Genomic DNA, 24,115 nt, shown 5'->3' with positions numbered 1-24,115 from the left:
GAATGGGCTCGAGGGGTCAAATGGCCTTCTCCTGTGCCTATGTATTCTGATCAGTTTATAAGTGATAGTTCGATAATTACTCATTAATATTTTGGATTGTTTCAATTTTCTCTCACAAATGATCCCATCTATCATGTGCAGAATGGGCATCTATTTGAACTATGTTTTTAAAATACTTTCAAATAACAGAGCATTAAAATCTCAAAAATATTGTGGAAGGGCAATCAAATACATGTTCACAAATTCATAGGGATGATATTTTTTCAGAATAAATTGGTATCGCACTGCTATATCTTTTTCCTATGCCAGTAGGTAAGATGAACTTAACCAAGAGCGATTTAAAAACATCACCCTTGCCTTTCATTTAAACACCTAACTGATTTTTTTAGGAGGATTCCTTCAGCTAAATACCTCTTCCTCATACTTCTTAGATAGCTTAAAGACAGCTGACAATAATTATCGAAGCTTATATGATGATGAATTGGGGAAGGAGTCTATTAAAAAGCCAGTGGTAGCATTGCTTTAAAATGCAGTAAAATAAACAGCAAGGTAAATAATTCATATCATATTTTAATTTGATGGACAGAATAGCTTCTGGAATTTGTTCTGCTGTTGATGTGGTGTATATGGATTTTCAAAAGACACTTGATACAGTGCCACACAATAGACTTGCTCTAGCTCAATTCTAACATTCTAACTCATGGAATAAAAGGGAAAGTCGGCACTTGGATAAATTGGCTGAGTGACAGGAAATAGAGAGTAGTGATAAATTAGTGTTTTTCAGGTTTGGAGGAAGGTCTTTAGTGGAGTTCCCCAGGGGCCCTTGCTCTTCTTGATATATATTAATGACCTAGACCATGGTGTGCAGGGCATAATTTCAAAATTTGCAGATGATATGAAGATTGGAAGCATTGTCAACTGTGAAGAGGATAGTCTTGAACTTCAAAAGGATATAGACATATTGGTGGATTGGGCAGACAAGTGGCAGATGAAATTTAATGCAGGGAAGCGTGAGGTGATTCATTTCGGCAGGAAAAGTATAGTGAAACAGTATAAAATAAAGAGAGAAGCTCTAAAGGAGCTGCAGGAACAGAGGGACCTTGGTGTATGTGTACATAAGTCATTGAAGGCAGCAGGGCATGCTGAGAGAGCAGTTAATAAAGCATATGGTATCCTAAGTTTTATTAGTAGGGGCATTGAGTACAAGAGTAAGAAGGTCATGTTAAGCTTGTATAAGACACTATTTAGGCCTCATCTGGAGTACTGCATCCAGCTCTGGGCACTATACTTGAGGAAGGATGTGAAGGCATTGAAGAGAGTACAGAGGAGATTCACAAGAATGATTCCAGGGATAGGGAACTGTTGCTATGTGGATAGATTGGAGAAGTTGGGACTGTTTTCCTTGAGAAAAGAAGACTGACGGGAGACTTGATAGAGGTATTCAAGATCCTGAGGGGTATGAACAGAGTAAATAGTGAGAAACTGTTCACACTCAAGAGTACACACATCAAGAACTAGAGGGTACAGATTCAAAATAATGGGCAAAAGGGGTAGAAGTCACGTGAAGAAAAATTTGCTTACCCAGAGGGTGGTTGGAGTCTGGAACAAACTTCCTGAGAGGGTGGTGGAGGCAGGTTCAATCGAGGTATTCAAAAGGAAATTGGATTGCTACCTGAAAAGAATGTGCAAGGTTACGGGGATAAGGCAGGGGAGTGGGATTAGGTAGGATGCTCTTTCAGTGAGCCAGTCCAGACTTGATGGGCCGGATGGCCTCCTTCTGCACTGTAAAGATTCTGTGACAGCAGAGTTTTTGCTGTTCTTCCCCTCTTCAGCCTCTTACCATGGGTCTGTGTAATTATCAAGAGCTTTTTGCTTGCAGTTCATTCTCTGACCCCTACCTACTTTACCCCACTTCAGTTTAATAACCTTAATTCTTTTCTTTTCAGTATTTAATTTGGCTGCCGGTTTCCTCTACTTCCTTGGGTTTATTCCCGCTTTCTGCTACACAGAGGGTCGAGGATAATAACAGAACAGCTTCAGGAAGAGCTGGTGGTAATTGCACTACCTCTGCATTCAGTAGCACATGATCAGCTCCTCCTCTTTAAATACCAACTCACACTGGCACCTGCAGGATTGACAATATCATTTCAAAGCTGATTGCATACTGCGGTGCTGCTGAAAATTGGATCTTTTTTTGAACTAATATCGATACGGAATAAAATATACTTTGCTGTGTGGATTAACTTTGGAAATAAATATTATAAAGAATAAATAGAGAATTTACGTCTAAATGTTAAAAGTCAGACACCTCCCCGGCGGGGAATTGAACCCCGGTCTCCCGCGTGACAGGCGGGGATACTGACCACTATACTACCGAGGAGCTCTGAATTCCTGCATCACTGGAACTCTATTTATCGGATATCTAGTTAGTTGGCTTAGCATTTCATTTAATTTTAGTTTCCTGGGGAATATCACATCATGTCTTTCCATTCTACTGCAACGTTTAGTTTATTGAACGGATCACGTGTTTTCGGCGGTGACTCCATGCAAAGAAATGCAGGTTAATTCATTAGACTCTCCTGAAAGCCAGTTCACGTTGAGTTCAAAACATGGGAAAATTAGCACCAATTGAACGCTGCTGTGTATTGAGCCAACACAGTACAACGTATGAACAGGAGTAGGTCATTGCACGTTCTGCCATTCAAATAGATCATGGTTAAGCTGTATTTCACCACATTTATGTCCCCATTACATATCCCTTGCTTAACATCAATTTCAGTTTTTAAATATTTTAATCAGTCTAGCCTCAACAACGTTTTGTGGTAGACAGATCCAGATTTCCACTAGCCTTTCCATAAAGAAACGCTCCCTGACATCACTTCAGAATGACCAAGCTCTGTCTTTAAAGTTGTTTCCCTTCTTCTGGACTCCAACAGAAGAAATAGTTTCTCTCCTATTAAATCCTTTAATCATCTTAAACCCACCTCAATTAGATCACTGATCAATATTCAATATTCAAGGGAATACAAGCCTAGTCTACCCAAACCCATAATTAAGCCTTTTAGTCCCAGAAAATTGGCATTGCCCCACCTCGAAGGTCGCTATATCCTTCCTGAAGTACGGTGCATAGAATTAAACAGTAGACAGTACGCTGTAGAATGAGTACAGGAGGTTGATTGATTTTAGGGTACTAAGAGAATTAAGAGATATGGGGATAGTGCAGGAAGGTGGAGTTGGGGTACAAGATCAGCCAGGATATTGTTGAATGGCAGAGTAGGCTTGAAGGGCCAATAGCCTGTTCCTGTTCCTTACATTCAGTAATCCAGGTGTCTTCTGACTAGAGCTTTATATAGCATTGATGAAAATAATTGTGCCGAGGACTTTGCCCTGTGGAACTCCTGCAGTGATGTCCTTCCGCTGAGATGATTGGTTGTTAACAACCACAGCCATCTTCCTTTGCGCTAAATGACTTCAACCAATGAAGGGTTTTCCCTTTGATTCCCATTGACTTCAATTTGACTAGGGCTCCTTAATGCCACACTCAGTCAAATTCTGCCTTGGCATCAAGAGCAATCACATTGCCCTCACCTTTGGAATTCAGCTCTTTTGTCCATGTTTGGACAAAAGCTGTAATGAGATCAGGAGTCGAGTGACTCTGGCACAACCCAAACTGAGCACCAGTGAAATAAAAGCAAAATACTGTGGATGCTGGAAATTTGAAATAAAAACAGAAAGTGCTGGAAAAATTCAGCAGGTCTGGCAGCATTTGTGGAGCGAGAAACAGTGTTAACTTTTCAAGTCCAAAATGACTCTTCTTTGGTCCTGAGTCAAAGGTTATCAGGGGTAGTGGGGAATGTGGAGTTGAGGCCACAATCAGTCAACCATGATCTTATTGAATGATGGAGCAGGCTCGAGGGGCTGATTGGCCTACTTGCGCTCCTAATTCATATGTAATTTAAGGGAGTGGAGACGGAGATCTTACTGGGGGCATGGCCTGGTTGAGAAAAAGTAACAGTTTTACTGGGAACAAGGACACCAAAGGCGAATGTGAGGTTGTGATCAAGTAGGTTGGTAGCTGCATAAATGTTATGGTAAATAGAGAGCCAAAGGTTAGACAAGTTAAACTGACTGGCCTGTAGTTGCTGGGATTACCTTTACACCGCTTTTTCAACAAAGTTGTAACATCAGCAATTCTTCAGTCATCTGGCACCACCCCAGTATCTAAGGCCGACTGAAAGATTATGTGCAATGCTTCCACAATTAACACCCTTCCTTCAGTATCCTCAGATACATCTCATCCTGGTGACTCATGAAAATTATATGCAGCCAGCCTTTCTAGTACCTTCCATTTATCAATTTTTAGACCATCTAGCATCTCAACTACCTCGTCATTCTCTGTGACTTTGGAAGCATCTTCATCTGTAGTATAGACAAATGCAATATGCTAAATTAACACCACAACCATGCCCTCTACCTCCATGCATAGATTCCCTTCCTGGTCCCTAATTAGTCCCCCTCCTTACTATTCTTTTACTATTTATATGCCTATATGAGATTTTGGTTTCCCTTTAATGTTATCGGCCTGACTATTCTCATACTCTTTCTTTTTTCTCGCTACTTTTTCCATTTCCACTCTGAACTTTCTATATTCATCTTGGTTCTCATTTGTAATACTAACCTGGCATATACACCCTTTATCTGCTTCACTTTATTTTCTATCTCTTTTGTCATCTAGCAAGCTTTGGTTTTGTTTGTTTTACCTTTCCCCCTTGTGAGAATGTACTCAATTGTACCTGAACTATTTCCTCTTTCATGGCAGCCATTGTCCATTGTTCTTTGATTTGAATTTACCTGGGCCAGATCCTTCCTGATCCCACTGTAAGTGGCCCTCCCCCAATTAATTATTTTTACTCTGGGTTGCTCCTTCTCTATTTCCATAGCTGATCTGAACCTTATACCATGATCACAGCCCTCTAAATGTTCCCCTGCTGCCACTTGATCCAATTAACTCACCTCATTTCCCAGAACCAGATTCAGCAATGCTTCCTTATTGGGTTGGAAACATACCATTTAGAAAATAGTTCTGAACACGCTTCAGAAACTCTTCCCCCTCTCTGCCTTGTACACTATTACTATCCCGATCTATAGTGTTATTAGATTATTTAATTATTAGCATAATTAAAGTCCCCCATTATAACTCCTTTCTCTCCTGTGCCTAGAGGCAAATGGGGCGAACGAAACATATACTTATGTCTGTTTCCATGGCTAGTTTTTCCTGGAATTGTTCACCAGCCTGTCACCAGAAGCGATAGCCTGAGGGGCTCCACTCTGCATTAAGCATGGCTGACCAGGAATCCCTCTGGCTCTTGCTTTTTGGCATAAGAGTATTGGAAGGCTTTGCAGATCAATAACCTGGCCCTTCACCATCAAGTCCTGGGGTAGGGTTCAAACCTGAAGCACCCATCTCAGCGGCAGGGACGTTACGCACTGCACCACAAGACCTCTCCAATTATAACTATTCTGTAGTTTTTGCATCTCTGTAATTTCTTTGCAATTTTGTTCCTCTCTTTCCCGCTATTTGGTGGCCTATAGAATACACCCATGAATAGTATCTCTGTTCTCTTAACTCTAACCAAATAGATTCTGTCCTTAACCCCTCTAGAATATCCTCTCCTTCCAGCACTGTAATGTTCTCCTTAATCAATAATGCTCCCTGCCCACCCTTCTTTCTCTCCCTATCTCAACAATCATGGAATCAGAGAACGGTCATGCCAGAAGGAGGTGATCCAGCATGCCTTGTCTGGGCCAGTTCATCCTTAATGAAAGTAAAATAAACTAGAATTCTGTTTCTATAATTCTAAATGATATATTTTCAGTTGGGTCACCAGGTCTTCAACTCCTTATCTAAAGGCAATTTTTTTGTGGGAGTGGGGGGGAAAATATAAAAGGTTGCATTGGCCGGGAATCGAACCCGGGCCTCCCGCGTGGCAGGCGAGAATTCTACCACTGAACCACCAATGCATAGAGAAAGTAAGCAGAATACAGATAGTGGAACCTGGGCAATGGGCTAGTCTGGAGCGAGGGACCCACGCCCCGCCCCGCCCCGCCGCGCCTCGCCCCGCCCCTCCAACACAGAGAGGCGGGATGCGGCCCGAGCCCTCACATCAGCGAGCACGGCTCCCAATGACTGACAGGCGCTCCAGGCCGCAGCTCCGCCTCCGTCTGCTCAAGTTACTGGGGAGACTTCGGGGCTTCTTCCTGGAGGCGGAGACACTCATCACGTGAGCACCAAGCAGCTGAACCGGCAGAGAGAGTGAGTATGGGGGAGTGGGGGAAGATCAGGCGGGGAGGGGGGAAGATAGGGGGCGAGATGAGGGAGGGGGGAGTTGGGGAGGAGGTGAAGGAGAAGGGGAGGGGCGGGATGAGGGAGGGAGTTGGGGGGGGAGATGGAGGGTAGAATGGGGGGCGAGGGAGAGAGGGCAGAGTGAGGGAAGGTAAAGGGGAGGGGATGGGGTGAAGGGGAGGGGATGGGGTAGAGGGGAGGGGAAAGGGTAGCGGGGAAAGGGTAGAGGGGAAGGGGTAGGGATAGGGGAGGGAGGGGGTAGGGATAGGGGAGGGGGTAGGGATAGGGGAGGGGATAGAGGAGAGGGGATGGGGTAGAGGGGAGGGGATGGGGTAGAGGGGATGGGGGATGGGGTAGAGGGGATGGGGTAGAGGGGAGGGGATAGGGGAGGGAGGGGATGGGGTAGAGGGGAGGGGATAGGGGAGGGAGGGGATGGGGTAGAGGGGAGGGGATAGGGGAGGGAGGGGATGGGGTAGAGGGGAGGGGATGGGGGTGGAGGGGATGGGGGTGGGGGTGGAGGGGATAGGGGGTGGGGGTGGAGGGGATAGGGGGTGGGGGTGGAGGGGATAGGGGGTGGGGGTGGAGGGGATGGGGATGGGGGTAGAGGGAGGGGAGGGAGGGGATGGGGGTAGAGGGAGGGGAGGGAGGGGATGGGGGTAGAGGGAGGGGATGGGGGTAGAGGGAGGGGAGGGAGGGGATGGGTGTAGAGGGAGGGGATGGGTGTAGAGGGAGGGGATGGGTGTAGAGGGAGGGGATGGGGGTAGAGGGAGGGGAGGGAGGGGATGGGGGTAGAGGGAGGGGAGGGAGGGGATGGGTGTAGAGGGAGGGGATGGGTGTAGAGGGAGGGGATGGGGTAGAGGGAGGGGAGGGAGGGGATGGGGTAGAGGGAGGGGATGGGGGTAGAGGGGCTTTAATTATGTTATATCCCCAATTGTATATCTTCCTCACCTCCTTGCTCTCACAACAGTTGCCCTTTCCTATCAGACATTCCTACATTTAGATAAAAGGTGCTGAATGATAAATATTCTAATATGACTCAAACTTAGTGCTACTAGAAAACATCAGACCAATTCTTGTTCTTAAGATAACTGGCTAATGGTGCTTGCTGTTATTTATGTGTAAACTACACAGCAACTTTAGCCAAGGGACAAGTGCAAGGCTTAAATATGGATATTCAAAGATTGCTGTCGGAATTTCACCACTTCCCCATTGGCTTTATGATATTGGCAAATTGCTGCATGCCTTACCATTGAAATACATTGATTGATTGTGTGAAGCTGGTGTATTTGTCTGGTAGATATGAACTAAACTTGTTACAGAAAGTTGTCTTGTCATTTCAAGACTGAGTACCTTTTTAATGTTGTGATAAGTGTTCGTTACTGTTAATCAACATCTGGCACTGTGAATTTATTATTACAAGTGTGGAGTTTAATTCTTTCAGATATTACTTGCCATATTTTAAAAATATCATTTAACATTTTAGTTTTACTTTTTCATAATCTAATCTTTCTTACCCTCTCTTTATTTCCCATTCTCTCCCTGATTTGGCATTGAATTCACCCATTTTAATTTATACCTTCTTCTTAGATTTTGGACTGTTTTTTTCACAATCCTTTTCCCTGATTGCTGTCTTCCTCGCCCTCTTCAATCGGGTCCCAGATGTTGTGTTTTCCTTGAGCTTTCAGCGACTTGCTGTACAAAGAACCCAAAACATAAACATGAAAGGGCAAGTCTAATGGCAAATTCCTTTAAATGCCTTGTTACAACAAAATCTGTCATTATTAAAAATAAGTAACTTCCTTACACATGCACAAACGTGATTTTAAAAACTCTGGCTGTATCCTATCCCACACTTGGTCCTACTCACTCATCATGCCTACAATTTAAACATCTCCAAATTGAAGTTTGTATCCTCATATTTAATTTTTCTCATGGCCCCCTCTCTAGCTTTGTAACCTTAGTTATACAGGACATTGGTGAAATCACATCTCAAATATCGTGTGCAGTTTTGGTCTCCTTTTTTAAGGAAGGATATAAATGCATTGGAGGCGGTTCAGAGGAGGTTTACTGGATTGATAAAAGCAAAAAACTGCGGATGCTGGAAATCCAAAACAAAAATAAAAATACCTGGAATAACTCAGCAGGTCTGGCAGCATCTGCGGAGAGGAACACAGTTAACATTTCGAGTCTGTATGACTCTTCAACAGAACTAAGTAAAAGACTGGGTTGATACCTGGAATGAGTAGGTTGTCTTATGAGGAAAGGTTAGACAGACTGGGCTTGTTTCCACTGAAGTTCAGAAGAGTGAGGGGTGATTTGATTGAAGTGTAAAAGATCCTGAATGGTATTGGACGTGAGAAAAGATGAGTCCAGAGCCAGGGGACTCTGTTTTAAAATTAGTGGTTGCCCTTTTAGGACAAAGACAAGGAGAACTTCATTCTCTCAGAGGGGTGTGTGACTTTGGAACACTCTGCCTCAGAAGACGATGGAGGCGGGGTCATTGAATATTTTTAAGGTGTAGGTAGATGGATTCTTGTTAGGGCAGGGAATCAAAGGTTATCAGGGGTAGATGGGAATGTGGAATTAGAAACATAAACAGATCAGCCATAATCTTTTTGAATGGTGGAGCAGGCTCACAGGGCTGAATGGACTACTTCTGCTCCTATTTTGTATGTTCCTATGTCCAGTCTTATGATTCTCCAACAACTCCACAATGCTCTGGTTTTCTGTGCATCCTCCACTGCCTTTACCTTACCATTGGTGGCCATGCTTTCAACTGTCTAGGCCTCAGAGTCTGGAATTCCCCTTTCCCTAAGCTCCATCTATCCATCTATCTCTCCACATCCCTCTTCTTCTTTAAAACCCTCCTTAAAACCCACCATCTTGATTGACCTGTTGCTCATCCTAATACCTTCTGTTCGGATGAAGAGTCATTGACCTGAAACATTGGGTGGAATTTTACGGCCACGCCGCAGTGTGAGTGGGGGCGTAAACTGCTGCGAGCCATTCAAATGTCCGTTGACTTTGGCAGGATCATAAAATTCCACCCATTAACTCTTTTTATTTCAGATTTCCAGCATTTGCATTATTTTATTCTTATATCTCATTCTGCTTGCTTGATCCCTTTGTCTGATTATGACTCTTGTGAAGTACCTTGTAAGGTTTTACTATGGTGGTGTACTGCATAAAGGCAATTTATTACTTTGCCCACGTGTCAAAATAGGAATCACTTTGGTGGTTAGATTGCGACAATACAGCACCACCCCGTTCCCTATTTCAAGATTAGTGACAGCTCTGCGACGATCTTTGACCTGCAAACAGTACAGTTAAGAAAATTTGTAATTCATTTAAAAGGTCTGGGGAACCTCTAATTGGTTTTAAGAATGTTTGGAAAGGTCCTTGATTGGTTGCATCAATTGTAAAGGGATCAATTGTAATTTTCTTGGATAGTAAGAAAGACTGGACCATGTGACCTGGTGACCCATGACCTGAAAACAATACCTACAGGAAGGAAGTTAAGAAAAATCCGTGCGGCTGGCAGGCACAAAGGAGAGCTACAAGCAGAGGACCCGGAGGGTGAAGGTGATCAGCACATTGGTGCAGACACAAAGAGAAAGCTGACAGAGACAGAAAGAAGGACACAGACTTTTTGTGGGGAGAAGAAGCAAAACACTCTCAGGAAGAGTCCGTATGACTTCTTCAGAGCTAGAAACTCTGGAGCTCTGAAGCTGGAGCTCTGAAGAAGAGTCATACCATCTCGAAACGTTAACTGTGTCTTTCCACAGATGCTGTCAGACCTGCTGCGTTTTTCCAGCATTTTTTGTTTTTGTTTCAGATTTCCAGCATTCGCAGTATTTTGCCTTACTCTCAGGAAGAGGTCAGTTTCCTGTTTAGCAGAAAAGGTGACAGGACCCCTTGTAGCAAACTGGCTAAAAAGGTGTAAAACCTGGAAAGCTGTGCGAATAGCTTGAAGATCCTAAAGAGCGAAGTGTTTTCTTGGAATTGGCCAAACTGTGAAGCGGGTGTTATTGGTTGGTCAGTTGAAAAGGAACTTTGGAAAGCTACCAGCACGACTCTCGCTACCCAAGGGAGAGAGGATTCGTAGAAGTCTGCCTTGCAGATGATAATCGTACCCATGAAACATTGCAAAGCACTGAGATGACCCAAGCCAAAACCTCAAATTCTGCCTAGGGATTATTCTAAGTTATTTAAGTGAGTAATTAATTTAAGTTAACTAAATAACATAAGTAACAATAGCGGGACAGGTGGAATGTGGGAGCTTTTGGACACCAAGGTGATCCAGGGCAAACACGTCTGCAGAAAGTGTAAGCAGCTAGAGGAATTCCGGATCAGGATTATTAATCTGGAAGCCAAACTGCAGACACTGTGCAACAAAAAGGAGGGGGAGAAATACCTGGGCACTTTGTTCAGAAGACGGTCATGCCTCTGAGAATAGGGTCACCTGTTTTGGTTAGCATTGAAGGACAGGAGGGTGTGACCGTCAATGAGGCAGGCAATGGGACTGAGCAAACAGTAGTGGAGGAGCCTTAGACTTTGCAATTGTCAAAAAGATTTGAGTTGCTTAAAACCTGTGTGGACGAAAGCGAGGTCTGCAAGGTAGATGAGCAGGCTGGCCATGGCACCATGGTACAGGAAGCCGTTCAAGTGGGGGGAGCAAACAGAAATATAGTAGTAATAGTAGTAGAAGATACTATAGTAAGGGGGACTGATACTGTTCTCTGCGGCAAAGTGCGAGCATCCAGGTTACATTACTTGCCCAGTGCCAGGGCTCAGGATATCTGCTCAGGGCTAGAGAGGAACTTGTAGTGTGAGGGGAGGATCTACGTGGTCCATGTAGGTACCAATGAGATAGGCAGGACAAGGAAGGAGGTTCTGCATTGTCAGTATGAGGAGCTAGGTACCAAATTAAGAATCAGGACCTCAAAGGTAATAATCTATGGATTATTACCTGAGCCACTTGCAAATTGGCACAGGGCAAATAAGATTAGGGAGATGAATGCGTGGCTCAAAGCCTGGTGTGGGAGAAGTGGGTTCTGGTTCTTGGGGCACTGACATCTGTACTGAGGAAAGTGGGGGCTGTACCTTTGGGACGGTTTACACCTGAACCATGCTGGGACGTGTGATTTGCGAATTGCATAACGGGAAAGTAGAGAGGGCTTTAAACTAAACAAGGGGTGTGAGGGATCAAGCTTGGGTAGATGTGGCAAATCAAGGGGTAGATTCAAAGCAGGAGACCATAATAGTAACATGGGAAATGAGGATCATAAAATAGCATGAAGGGACAGAGAGATAAAACCTAAGAATACACCAATAGTCAAGACTAGATGTTACAAAGATAACAAGACAAAACTAAAGGCTCTGTATCTGCGTGTAGTATTCATAACAAAGTAAATAAATATGATCTGATAGCCATTACGTAGACATGGCTGCAGGATGACAAGGATTGGGTCCTGAATATTGATGGGTATTTGGTATTCAAGAAGAATAGTAAGCTAGGTAAAGTTGGAGGGGTAGCACTGTTGATCAGTTATGACATTGTGCAATAATTAGAGATGACCTTGGTTCAGGAGATCAGGATGTAGAATTGGCTTGGTTGGAGGCGAGGAATAGTAGGGGAAAGAAGCCATTAGTGGGAAAGCATCAAACTTAAGGAAAGAGAATATAACTGCTTAAAGATGAGTGGCAAGTCAGATGATTGGTCAAAATATAAAGAACAGCAGAGATTGACTAAAAGGTTAATCAGGTGAAAGAAATTAGACTATGAGAGAAAGCTAGCTAGAAATGTAAAAATGGACAGCAAGAGTTTCTACAGATATTTAAACAAGAAAAGAGTGGGTAAAGTGAGTGTTGGCCCTCTACAGAGTGAGAATGGGGAGGTAATAATAGATAATAAGGAACGGCGGATGAAATGAACAAATATTTTGCTTCTGTCTTCACTATAGATGATATAAAAACAAACTAGTAATAGCTGTAAATCAGAAGTGGAAGGGAGGGGGGATCTTGGTGAAATTACAATCACTAGGGAAGCAGCACTGAGCAAACTGATGGAGCTGCGAGCTGACAAGTCTCCAGATCCTGATAGAATACATCCTAGGGTCTTAAAAGAGGTGGTTAATGAAGTACTAGATGTGTTGGTGTTAATTTTCCAAAATTTGCTAGACTCTGGAAAGATTCCATCTGATTTGAAAGTAGCAAATATAACCCCTCTATTCAAGAAGGGAGGGAGGCAGAAAACAGGAATCTACTGGCCAGTTCGCTTGACATCTGTCATGGGGAAGGTGTTAAATCATTAAAGAGGTTAGAGCTGGGCACTTAGAGAAACTCAAGGTAATTGGGAAGAGTCAGCATGGTTTTGTGAAAGGGAAATCATGTTTAATCAACTTATTAGAGTTCTTTGAAGGAGTAACATGCACTGTGGATAAAGGGGAGCCTGTAGACATGCTGTACTTGGATTTCCAGAAGGTATTTGATAAGGTGCCACATCAAAGGTTATTGCGGAAAATAAAAACTCATGATGTAGGGGGTAACATATTGGCATGGATAGAAGATTGGCTGGCTGGCAGAAAACAGAGGGTATGCATAAATGGGTCTTTTTTCTGATTGGCAGGATGTGATGAGTGGAGTCCCGCAGGGGTCTCTGCTGGGGCCTTAACTTTTTACAATTTATATCAATGGCTTAGATGAGGGGAGTGAAGACATGGTAGCTAAATTTGCAGATGGCACAAAGATAGGTAGGAAAGTATGTTGTGAAGAGGACATAAGGAGGCTGCAGATGGATATAGATGGATATTAAGTGAGTGGGGAAAAATCGAGCAGATGGAGTTTAGTGTATAAAAATATGAAGTTGCTCACTTTGGTGGGAAGAGTAAAAGAGCAGGGTGTTACTTAAACGGAGAATGGCTGCAGAATTCCGAGGTGCAGAGGGATCTAGGTGTTCTAGTGCATGAGTCACAATAAGTTAGTATGCAGGTACAGCAAGTAATTAAGAAGGCTAATGGAATGCTGTCCTTTAATACAAGAGGAATTGAACATAAAAGTAAGGATGTTATGCTTCAGTTATACAGGGCATTGGTGAGACCACATCTCGAATATTGTGTGCAGTTTTGGTCTCTTTATTTAAGGAAGAGTGTAAATGCATTGGAGGCGGTTCAGAGAAGGTTTACTAAATTAATATCTGGAATAAGTGGGTTGTCTTATGAGGAAAGGTTAGACAGACTGGCCTTATTTCCACTGGAGCTTAGAAGTATAAGGAATGACTTGATTGAAGTATATAAGATCCTGAATGGTATTGACAAGGTGGACGTGGAAAGGATATTTCCCCCTGTGGATGAGTCCAGAACTAGGGGACACTGTTTTAAAATTAGGGGATGCCCTTTTAGGGCAGAGATGAGGAGAAATTTTTTCTCTGAGGGTTGTGTGACTTTGGAACTCTCTGCCTCCGAAGGCGGTGGTGGTGGGGCCATTGAGTATTTTTAAGACAGAGGTAGATAGATTCTTGTTAGGCAAGGGGATCAAAGGTTATCAGGAGTAGATGGGAATGTGGAATTCAAAACACAAACAGATCAGCCATGATCTTATTGAATGGCAGCGCAGGCTTGAGGGACCGAATGGCCTAATTCTGCACCTATTTCGTATGTTCGTAGGACAGTTGATCCTCTGTTTGTGAGTTATTGTTTGTTAAGTCACCAGAACAAAAGAAGCCACTTCACAGTTTCGGAAATGTCACGCCTTGTCATTTCCGAGGCGCTATTAACAGACCACCCGGGGACTGCACAGCCCAATTTCAAAGGGAGCTACACAAAGGCCAGTTGTATTTGATAAACCAGGCCTGCCAGCGGAGTCAGAGAGTCTACGGAAACAATGACTTCCCAAACACCAGACCCTCAATAAATGGCTTGTTCAACAACTAATATTGCCTTGCTGCGCTAAGAGCTGCTTTAACACCTGACTAACAGGCCACACAGAAGGAGCTCTGGCTAGGCTGGACAACTGGCCCCATCTACTCTGACACTGCTGGAAGTTCTGCACCATCGCCTACAAAAACTGGTTCATCTCTGCATGACTATTTCATCTTTTTAACTCAACACCACATCAAAAGTGAATCTTACACCGCCAGTTTCCGCCAGTTTCAGCCTGCTGACCTCAGTGAAGGAATTCCTCATGGCACTTCGATTCTGGATGCTGGATCTCATGTGAACCAACATTTATTTTCTATGTTGTTTCTGTACTGTAAAACCTTCTTTGCTATATCCCTCTCTTTACTGCTGTATGTGTGTGGAGAGGGGCATTGCTGGCCCTTTTCATGGTTTCTGAATGTGTGCAATAAACTAACCTTTTCAGTTCATCCTACCTCAGGCTCACAGTTGGGTTATTAGTAGGAGTTGGATCACACAAAGTTAAGTGGTTGGGAAATATGCACCGCTTATCAAAAAGGAAACAAATCAAAACACCTTTCTGTTTACGGACGGGTGGTGAGAGGAAAAATTAGAGCTGTTTGAATGGACCCCTCTCCTGTCCATAACACTGTTGACTCTATTCACAGATAAAACTGTTGTTTGTCAACAGTGACTACAATTCAAAATTACTTCTTTGGCTGTGATGCACTTTGGAATGCTTGAGGTTGTGAAAGGCGCTGTGTAAATGCAAGTTTTTTATTTCTTTTTAGCTTCTTGATTAGAGCAAATAAAGCAAAGTTAATTGTGACCTGGTAGAACTTTATTGTTTGGTGAAGGTGCAAGGTACTTTATACTTCCCTGGCGCTATTCTGCCGTAAAGAAATTACAAAATTTGACTTCCAAATCCAGGTCAAACTTCCAGTACAAATTATTTGTAGAGGCACTGAATTGTTGGGAGGGGAAGTAATCACATCTATTTTGCAAGGCAATATTTGATGTGAATTGTGTCATCATGGTTTACTGGGTTACATAGGTGGTGCTTTGTGACTTCCATAAAGCCTTTACACAATCCAATTTTATAAAATGTTTTCTTTGGTTTCAGGAAATAATTTCCATTTTGAATGTTATACCAAACTGACCAAATGAGCAGCTGGGCATTTTGGGCAGTAGTGTGTTGCTTCAGCATCACCGTCGGAGTACCTGCCATCAGATGTCACAAAGAGGAAGTTTCCCATTCAGGTAGGAAAAGTGAACATAACTGGTTTAACTGCTCTTGGGAGTGGTAACTATATTACAGTTTTGCTGTCAATGGAAGGCCTACTGTGATTTAAGGCAGCGACACTGATTCCAACGGTGCAGAGATTCCTCAGGTTGATTTGTTTGTTTCTTTTCCATCATAATGGTGATTCTGGCACTGCCTGGTTTATACCTATGGCCTGTACAGAACCGTTTCCCAACTCCCCACCATCCCCAGTCTCCCAGCAGCCAATGTTGGGGAAAAAGGCCAAAGGTCTATGGCCAAAAATGCAACCAGGAGTTTAGTCCAGGTCTAAATAGTTTTGACCTGTGAATTTACACCTTTGAGCCTGAATGCCTCTGATTTGAGTATCACTAACTTAATTTTGCTCCAGCTTCTTGCAACCAACACAGGGCTGAGAATTTGTCACGTTTGCTTGGACTAGATTTGCACTGAAGCCTCTGAATTGGACTTTTAGTATACTGTGCCAACCTACCATCAACTGTCTACTTAACTGCATTTTTAATATTTGTTAGTTATGACTATCAAAAAGCATTGAGGAACAGGTAAAATCAGGTATATGCTAGAACAATCTGAATATTGCATCAGATCAGTGAAGACAAGGTACATGTTAGGATAGTCAATGGTAGCAGCTTCTGCCAGCTATGGACAAGCACGTTTAATTTCCTTGATGCCTTACTATCTATACAGAGCAGGTAGAGTCTTGGTTTTATCTTTTCCCCGGTACTGAGCAACACAGAGCAGGCTGGGTCAGGTTCCATCCCTGGCTTGGTGCTGAGCCAAATTCCATATCTGGCCTGGTTTGGGCTACAGTGCAAGCTAGTCTTAGGTCCCATCCCTGCTTTGGTTCTTAGCCACACTGAGCAGGCTGAGCCCAGGTACCTAACCTGGTGTGGCGCCAAACAGAGCAGGCTAAAAACATACTTAGTTTGGACCTACAAAGGATAGAGCAAGGTACTTTCTAAATGATGAAAAGCTAGAAATAGTATGTCGTTGAGAGGCGGGGTGGTGTGGGTAGTGGTGCGTGTAGATAGATCATTAAAATGTCATGAACAAGGCACAAAAATTAAGCAAAATGGCTAATAGAATGTTAGTGTTTATATCTAGAGGAATAGAATACAAGCGGATAGAAGACATGCATCAGCTATACAAAACCTTGGTTAGACCACATCTGGAGCCCTGCAAGAAATCTTGGGCACCAGATCTTAGGCAGAATATGTTGACTTTGGAGGGCATGCAAGTGTAGAGTTATCACAATGATATCCGAACTCCAAGGGTTAAATTACGAGGAGAGATTACACAAACTAGGTTTCTATTTCTGAAATTTTGAAGATTAAGGACTTATTTGATCAAAGTTTTCAAGATATTAAGTGAAACAGATAGTCTAGATAGAGAGAGCTTATTCCCACTTGTTGGGGAGTCTAGGACTATAAAGGCATATATGAGAATGGAGCCTTTCAGGAGTGAAATTAGGAAAAACTTCTTCATGAAGAGTGCTGGATGTTTGAAACTCTGGCAAATGGCAAATGATGCTTGATCGAATGTTAATTTTAAATTTGATATTGATTTTTGTTTGGTTGACCAAAGGTATTAAGAGATATGGGCAAAGGTGGGGGTGTATGGAGTTAGATCATAGGTGAGCCATAATCTCATTGAATGGGGGAGCAGGTTCAAGGGGCTAAACTGCCTGCTCCTGTTCCCATATTCCTGGATTGGTCCCAGATTCCACCCCAGGTCTGTTGCTGAACACCACAGATAAGGCTGGGTTCAGATTCCCCCCAGGCCTGACACTGAGCCATTCAGCAGGCTGGACCCAGGTTCCCCCAGGTCTTGCACTGAGCCACACAGCAGGTCGGACCCAGATTCCATCCCAGGCCTAGCACTGAACAATACAGCAGGCTGGACCCAGGTTCCCCCAGGTCTGGAACTGAGCCGTACAGCAGGCTGGACCCAGATTCCAACCCAGGCCTGGTGTTGAGCTATATAACAAGCTGGGCCCAAAGTCCATTCCTGGATTGGCCCTGACCCACACGGAGCAGGAGCAGCCCAGATTCGATACTCATCCTGGTCATGAAGCACACAGGAGACTGCTGAGCTACTGTCTTCTGCTTCTGTGGTTTCTAACTTCCTTCCTCCACCTAGCCCTGGAACTGGTCCATTCACATGATCAGTATGGTGATGGAACAGGTCTGCCAGGTTGTTGACTGCAGAAGCAGAAAACTCTGGCCTGGTTGTTCAACAGGTTAGATTGTATCAAGCAGTGAGCAGAGAAGCTGAGACCAAACTTGGGTCCATGGGGAAATCGAAGGGAGTGAGACTAATTGGAAAGCTCTTTCAAAGAACCGCATAGGCATGATATGCCAAATATCATTTATTCGATATATAATTCCCAGGATCATTTCTTGATAAATCTTACGAAACCAAGATACTTTTTTCCTTCTGTTTTTTGTTTTATTTGTGTTGACGTTTTTCTGGCAAGAGCAAATGAAGGAAAATATGCCACCTGATGTCAGTCACTAATTCTGTTGTGTACATAAGATTGTACATCAAGTAGAGAGCACCTATGTCTATACTGACAGGTACTGTTATTCTATACAATGACCTAAAGTAGAAAAAATGTAAAATTGAAACAGTAGCTAAAATGATAGATAGTGAGGAATGATTTCAGGACTATCTTATTTACAATTGGATGGTGGTTATAGGTGTTGAGTATCTCATTCTCAAAGTCATAATGTAGGACTGTGTTATAACCACTTCATATACTTTTCCTGCCCCAACGCCCAACCCTTCCACCCCTGGCAATTTTATACCCCTTAACCTCCTGGGGACCTCCTTCAGTGCTTTAACGTAATCTTTGGAATTCTCTACCCCAGAGGGTTGTGGATGCTCCATTGCTGAATACATTTAAGGCTAGAATAGACAGATTTTTGGTGTCTCAGGGAATTAAGGCATAAGGGGAGCAGACAGAAAAATGGAGCTGAAGCCCAGGATCGGCCATGTTCGTATTGAATGGCAGCAGGCTCAATGGGCTATGTGGCCTATTCCTGCTCCTATTTCTTATGTTATTAAGAAGCCATTTGTGTTTTATTAGTTTGATTCTGCCCTTTTTAGACACCCGCATCTTTGTACCTCTAGGAAAAGCCCCTGAATAGCAATGAGCAGTAGGGATTTTAGATTTTATTTTGTTTTGATTCCTCCGAAATGAAGGGGGTGGTTAAGACCAATTATAACACCTCTCACCAGCCAACAATTGCTGGGTCACACAGTTTGGGGATCAATCCTGTAACGCAAGTAACATTCGTGCCACAAAAATGCCACGCAATGACCATCTCCAACAAGAGAAAATCACCTTGACATCACCCCTTGACATTCAATGGCATTATCATTGCTGAATCATCCACTATCAACATTCTGGGGGTTACCATTGACCAGAAACTGAGTTCGACCAGCCATATAAATACTGTGGCTACAAGAGCAGGTCAGAGGCTCAGAATCCTGCAGCGAGTAACTCACCTCCTGACTCCTCAAAGCCTGACCACCATCTACAGGGCACAAGTCAGGAGTGTGGTGAAATACTCTCCACTTGCTTGGATGAGTGCAGCTCCAGCAACACTCAAGAAGCTTGACACCATCCAGGACAAAGCAGCCCACCTGACTGGCACACCTCCCACCTCCACCACCGATGCAGAGTGGAAGCAGTGTGTAACATTTAAAAGATGCACTGCAGAAACTCACAAAGGTTCCTTAGACAGCACTTTCCAAATCCATGACGTTTACCATCTAGAAGGACAAGGGCAGCAGATAGATGGGAACACCACCACCTGGAAGTTCCCCTCCAAAACACTCACCATCCTGACTTGGAAATATATCACCATTCCTTCACTGTCGTTGGGTCAAAATCCTAGAACAACGTCCCTATCAGCACTGTGGGCATACCTACACCACATGGACCGCAGCGGTTCAAGAAGGTAGCTCACCACCACCTTCTCAAGGGCAATTAGGGATGGGCAATAAATGCTGACCCAGCCAGTGACGTCCATATCCTGTAAATGAATTTTAAAAATGACAGATGAGGGAAGTCAATTTGTTGGTTGGGAAGTTAACACATGTCGCTTACACCAAAGCTCCTGTTAAATATGTTTAATATAACAGGAGTGCAGCTCATGTTCAGAGTGAACAGAGAAATAGTCGATTTTTTCCTCCCCAAAAGTCTGGTGATAAATTTTGCACTGAGATGCCTACCAAATATAGTGACTTTGGATTGAGTTTAATGATTAACAATTGGGATCAATTCAGACTTCTAACATCTTTCCAAGGTACATCAGGAGTAGGTGTCATGGTGAAGTGGAGTGGGTATTGGGATCATGCTGTTGCACAGGGAACAGATGAAGAATTTATTCTCTCTGAGGGTTGTTAATCTTTGAATTCACTATTCCAGAGAGCAGTGGAAACAGTTATTGAATATATTCAACACTGAATTAGGTAGATTGTTGATCTACAAAGGAGTCAGGGAGCAGGTATCGGATTAGCTACAATCTTATTGAATGGCAGAGCAGTGTTGATAGGCCAGAATGCCTACTTCTGCACCTATTTCTTATATTCTTTTTGTTCTTAGTCCCCTCACGATGCTGAAAAGGGAAGGGGAGATGTGCTGGTGGCATTGTGCATCAAGTGGAGAGAAAAAATGACTAAATGGTACAATTTTAATGAGGTGTATGTGCACAAATCTTTGAATCACAGAATTGTTTCGGCGCAGAAGGAGGCCATTCTTCCCGTCATGTCTGCACCAGTTCTCCAGATGAGCATCATTACTTCGTGCCGGTCTGCTTTTTCCCCGTATATTTCTATTCAAATAATCATCTAATGCCCTCTTGAATGCCTCGATTGAATCTGCCTCCAACACACTTCATGGCAGTGCATTCCAGACACGAACCACTCACTGTGTGAAAAAGATTTTTCTTATATCACACTTGCTTCTTTTGCAACATCACTTTAAATCTGTGCCCTCTTGATCCTTTTATAAGTGGGAATAGTTTCTCTCTATCTACTCTATCCAGCCCAGTTTGAACACCTGTATCAAATCTCCTCTTGGCCTTCCCCTCTTCAAGGAGAACAGTCCCAGCCTCTCCAATCTATCTTCATAACTGAAGTTTCTCATCCCTGGAACCATTCTTGTAAACCTCTTCTGTACTTTCTCCAATGCGATCACATCCTTCCTAAAGTGTGGTGCCCAGAATTGTACACAATACTCCAGGTGAGGTCTAATTAGTGCCTTATATAAGCTCTTGTACTCTATGCCCCTATTAATAAAGCCCAGGATACTGTATGCTTTATTAACTGCTCTCTCAACCTGTCCTGCCACCTTCAATGATCTATGCACATATACACCCAGGTCCCTCTGCTCCTGCACACCCTTCAGAATTGTACCCTTTATTTTATATTGTCTCTCCATGTTCTTCCTACAAAAATGGATCATCTCACACTTCTCCATATTGAGCTTCATCTGCCATCTATCTGTCCACTCCACCAACTTCTCCATGTCCTTTTGAAGTTCTATACTGTTGCCCTCACAGTTTACAATGCTTCCAAGTTTCGTATCATTTGCCATCTTTGAAATTGTCCCCGCACATCAAGATCTAGATTATTAATATATATCAGGAAAAGCAAGGATCCTAATAGCAACCCCTGGGGCACTCCACTATGAACCTTCCTCCAGCCCTAAACATATCCATGAACCACGATCCCCTGTTTCCTATTACTCAGCCAATTTTGTATCCATGTTTCTACTGTCCCCCATGAACTATAACTTTTCTCACAAGTCTGTTATGTGGCACTGAATCAAATGCCTTTTGGAAGTCCAAGTATACCACATCAACAGCACTACCATCATCAACCCTCTCTGTTACCTCTTCAATAAACTCCAGTAAGTTAGTTAAACACGAATTTCCCTTTAGAAACCCATGATGGCTGTTCCTAATCAACCCACATTTTTCCATGTGACTACTGTAGCGACTCACTGGGGATATTGTGCTGCAATATCAAGCCCCACTGCTCCCCGAGCCGTGACAATGTGAAAAGTTTGATCAACCCACCTAATTGTTTAATTTAGGTTAACAGAATACAAGCACCAGGTTTGTAAAAATAATAAGTAAATAACTGTGTATTGAACAAATTGTCTTTAACCAGTGGCAAAAGAATGAAATATGAACTGCTAATTTCTAATTCTATAGCCTAAACCCAACCCTTCTTAAATCCCTATACACACACATATAAGACACACAAAAACGTGGATTTTAAGGGGAGGATGAAACAGTTCAGTAGCACCAATTCCAGAGTACAGGATTCGCTGGGTTGATTTTGATCGATGTGTTCTAAATTCCTTTCAGTTCTTTGTTGATGACACGAGGTGGCCTTCCAGCAGCTTCAGTCTTTAGCTCACTGGTTGAGTACTTGCCTTTCAATGTCTCTAACAGTGATTTTCCCCTTTTCCTCTTTTCGGGTTTCAGAGAGAAAGCAAGTTCTAGATGTAGGAGGAGAAAAAGCCAGCTAGCAATTATTGTAGAATCACTGGAATCCCACACACACAGGAGTTCGAGGTTTTGGGTCGTTTTCCTTTCAGGCTAGGAGCTATTGTGCTGCACTGCTCTCACACAAACCCTAGTCACCTGGTCAGGAGCCAATTAAAACATTGTTACCAGGCAGTTCCCCATTAGACCAGACTTCTCCTCGGCACCATTCTGTCTTTCATGGCACGCTCTGTTCCAGGACAGCAACATTGTATATATCCCTCACCCTATTCCAGTAGACATGCCCTTCAAACTGCAGCCATTGTAATTTTAATCCACAGTCCAACAGAAATAAATATATATGTTCTTTACAACAGTCCAACAGAAATAAAAAGATATGTTCTTTACATGCCTCTGCCCTTAAAAGAGATGAAAAATGTGACACATGGACAACAAAACACGAGACTTACTTCCATTCATCCTTCCTTCCCCTTATACAATCTTCAGCATTTCTCACCCCTTTAACTTATTTTAGTATTTTACACCCCTGGACAATGCATTCACGATCACATTATCTTTGCCGACAATGTGAACAATCTTTACATTGAATGGTTGAAACAATAAACTCCATCTAAACAGCCTCGCATTTCAAGTTTTAAGCTTTTCAATGAACACCAACGGATTATGGTCAATGTAGATTAGTGTTTCTTTGTTATCACGTCAGACATAAACTTCAAAGTGTTGAGACAACAACAATGCTAGAATTTCTTTTTCTACTGTAGAGCACTTCCTCTGATATTGATTTAGTTTCTTGGAAAAGTACCCCACCCTAATTTATCATCTTGTAATAGGACTGAATCTAACCCCCAGTCACTAGCATTAATTGCTATTTTAAAAAGTTTGGTAAAGTCAGGGGTGGCCAACACTGGTTCATTTATTAAGATTGCCTTCAGATTTTCAAAGGCTGCATGGTATTCTGCTGACCATACCACTTTTGCTTGTTTTCTTAACAAATTGGTGAGAGGTACAGCCATTGTGCTGAAGTTAGGCAGAAACTTCCTGTAAAACCCACACATTCCCAAAAACCTCATGATTTTTTCATTTAGTTTTAGGAATGGGAATTCTATTAGAGCATTCACTTTTGCTGTTCTCGGCAACACTTGCCCTTGTCCTACAATGTGACCTAGGTAAGTTACCCTTGCTTTTGCAGATTCGCTTTTGGCCAAATTTATGACTAAGCCAGCCAACTGCAATTGCTTAAACAGGTCCTCTAAATGCTTTATATGTTCTTCACATATGCTACTATATATTATAACATCATCTAAATAAACCATGCAGTTACGCTCTTCAGCTACGACTTGATTCATAAGTCTCTGGAATGTAGATGAGGCATTTTAAAACCCAAATGGCATGACTCGACATTGATACAATCAATTCAATTGATGTAACAAAGGCAGAAATGAGGCACTGCCAACCCTATCGATGTAATCTTCTAACCAAGGAATTGGGTATGAATCTGCCCTCATTACTGCGTTCACTTTCCGGTAGTCTATACAAAATCTAGTTGATCCATTCAGCTTAGGAACCAGCACTACATGTGAACTCCAGTTGCTTTGGCTTGGCTCAATCAATTGATTTTCCACCATATACTGGACCTCTGTTTCTACCTGAGCTTGTTTCTCTGGACTCAGCCGATAAGGATGTTGTCTTATCGGCGCTGAGTTTCCTAAATTCACTTCATGCCTAGCTAACATAGTACATCCAGGTGTAGCTCTACAAATTCCCTTATACTTCCTAAGTAATCTTGTTAGATCTTCCCTTGGTCCTTCCTCTAAATACGAGAACACAGTGTTTAACTGTCCCAGTACTTTCGTATTGGTTAGTCAAATTGTAGGTGGTTCGCTTTGTGCACTGTCTACTTCTCCCTCTATCCTACCTTACTCTTACTGTCTCTGTCATCCTCCATTACTCCTACCACCTGGCACACTTGCTCTCTTCCATCATCTTCCCTGCGATGATATTGCTTCAACATGTTTATGTGACATAACTGTTTCTTCTTCCTACGCTTAGCAGTATCAATCAGATAAGTCAC

The 24,115-nt window shown here is 42.9% G+C and overlaps 1 protein-coding gene and 2 non-coding genes across 4 annotated transcripts in view; 1 reads left to right on the top strand and 2 right to left on the bottom strand.

The window, feature by feature from the left end:
- Window positions 1–2,308: 2,308 nt before the first annotated feature.
- Window positions 2,309–2,380, bottom strand: trnad-guc (transfer RNA aspartic acid (anticodon GUC)). The gene has a single exon. It is a non-coding gene; the product is annotated as a tRNA-Asp (tRNA).
- A 3,570-nt stretch (window positions 2,381–5,950) lies between these two features.
- On the bottom strand, window positions 5,951–6,021 carry trnag-gcc (transfer RNA glycine (anticodon GCC)). Its single transcript has one exon. It is a non-coding gene; the product is annotated as a tRNA-Gly (tRNA).
- A 165-nt stretch (window positions 6,022–6,186) lies between these two features.
- Window positions 6,187–24,115, top strand: part of LOC144679771 (transmembrane protein 144-like) — a 127,666-nt gene continuing 109,737 nt past the window's right edge. For both annotated transcript variants that reach the window (XM_078540526.1, XM_078540517.1), the window contains exons 1-2: window positions 6,187–6,313; window positions 15,362–15,498. In XM_078540526.1, coding sequence (XP_078396652.1) covers window positions 15,381–15,498 — 118 coding nt within the window. In that variant the 5' untranslated portion in view covers window positions 6,187–6,313; window positions 15,362–15,380. The remainder of the gene's footprint in view (window positions 6,314–15,361; window positions 15,499–24,115) is intronic.

The sequence above is a fragment of the Cetorhinus maximus genome, chromosome 1 (genome assembly GCF_964194155.1).
Source record: "Cetorhinus maximus chromosome 1, sCetMax3.hap1.1, whole genome shotgun sequence".
Taxonomy (NCBI): domain Eukaryota; kingdom Metazoa; phylum Chordata; class Chondrichthyes; order Lamniformes; family Cetorhinidae; genus Cetorhinus; species Cetorhinus maximus.
This window is presented reverse-complemented; position numbering and strand designations above follow the sequence as displayed.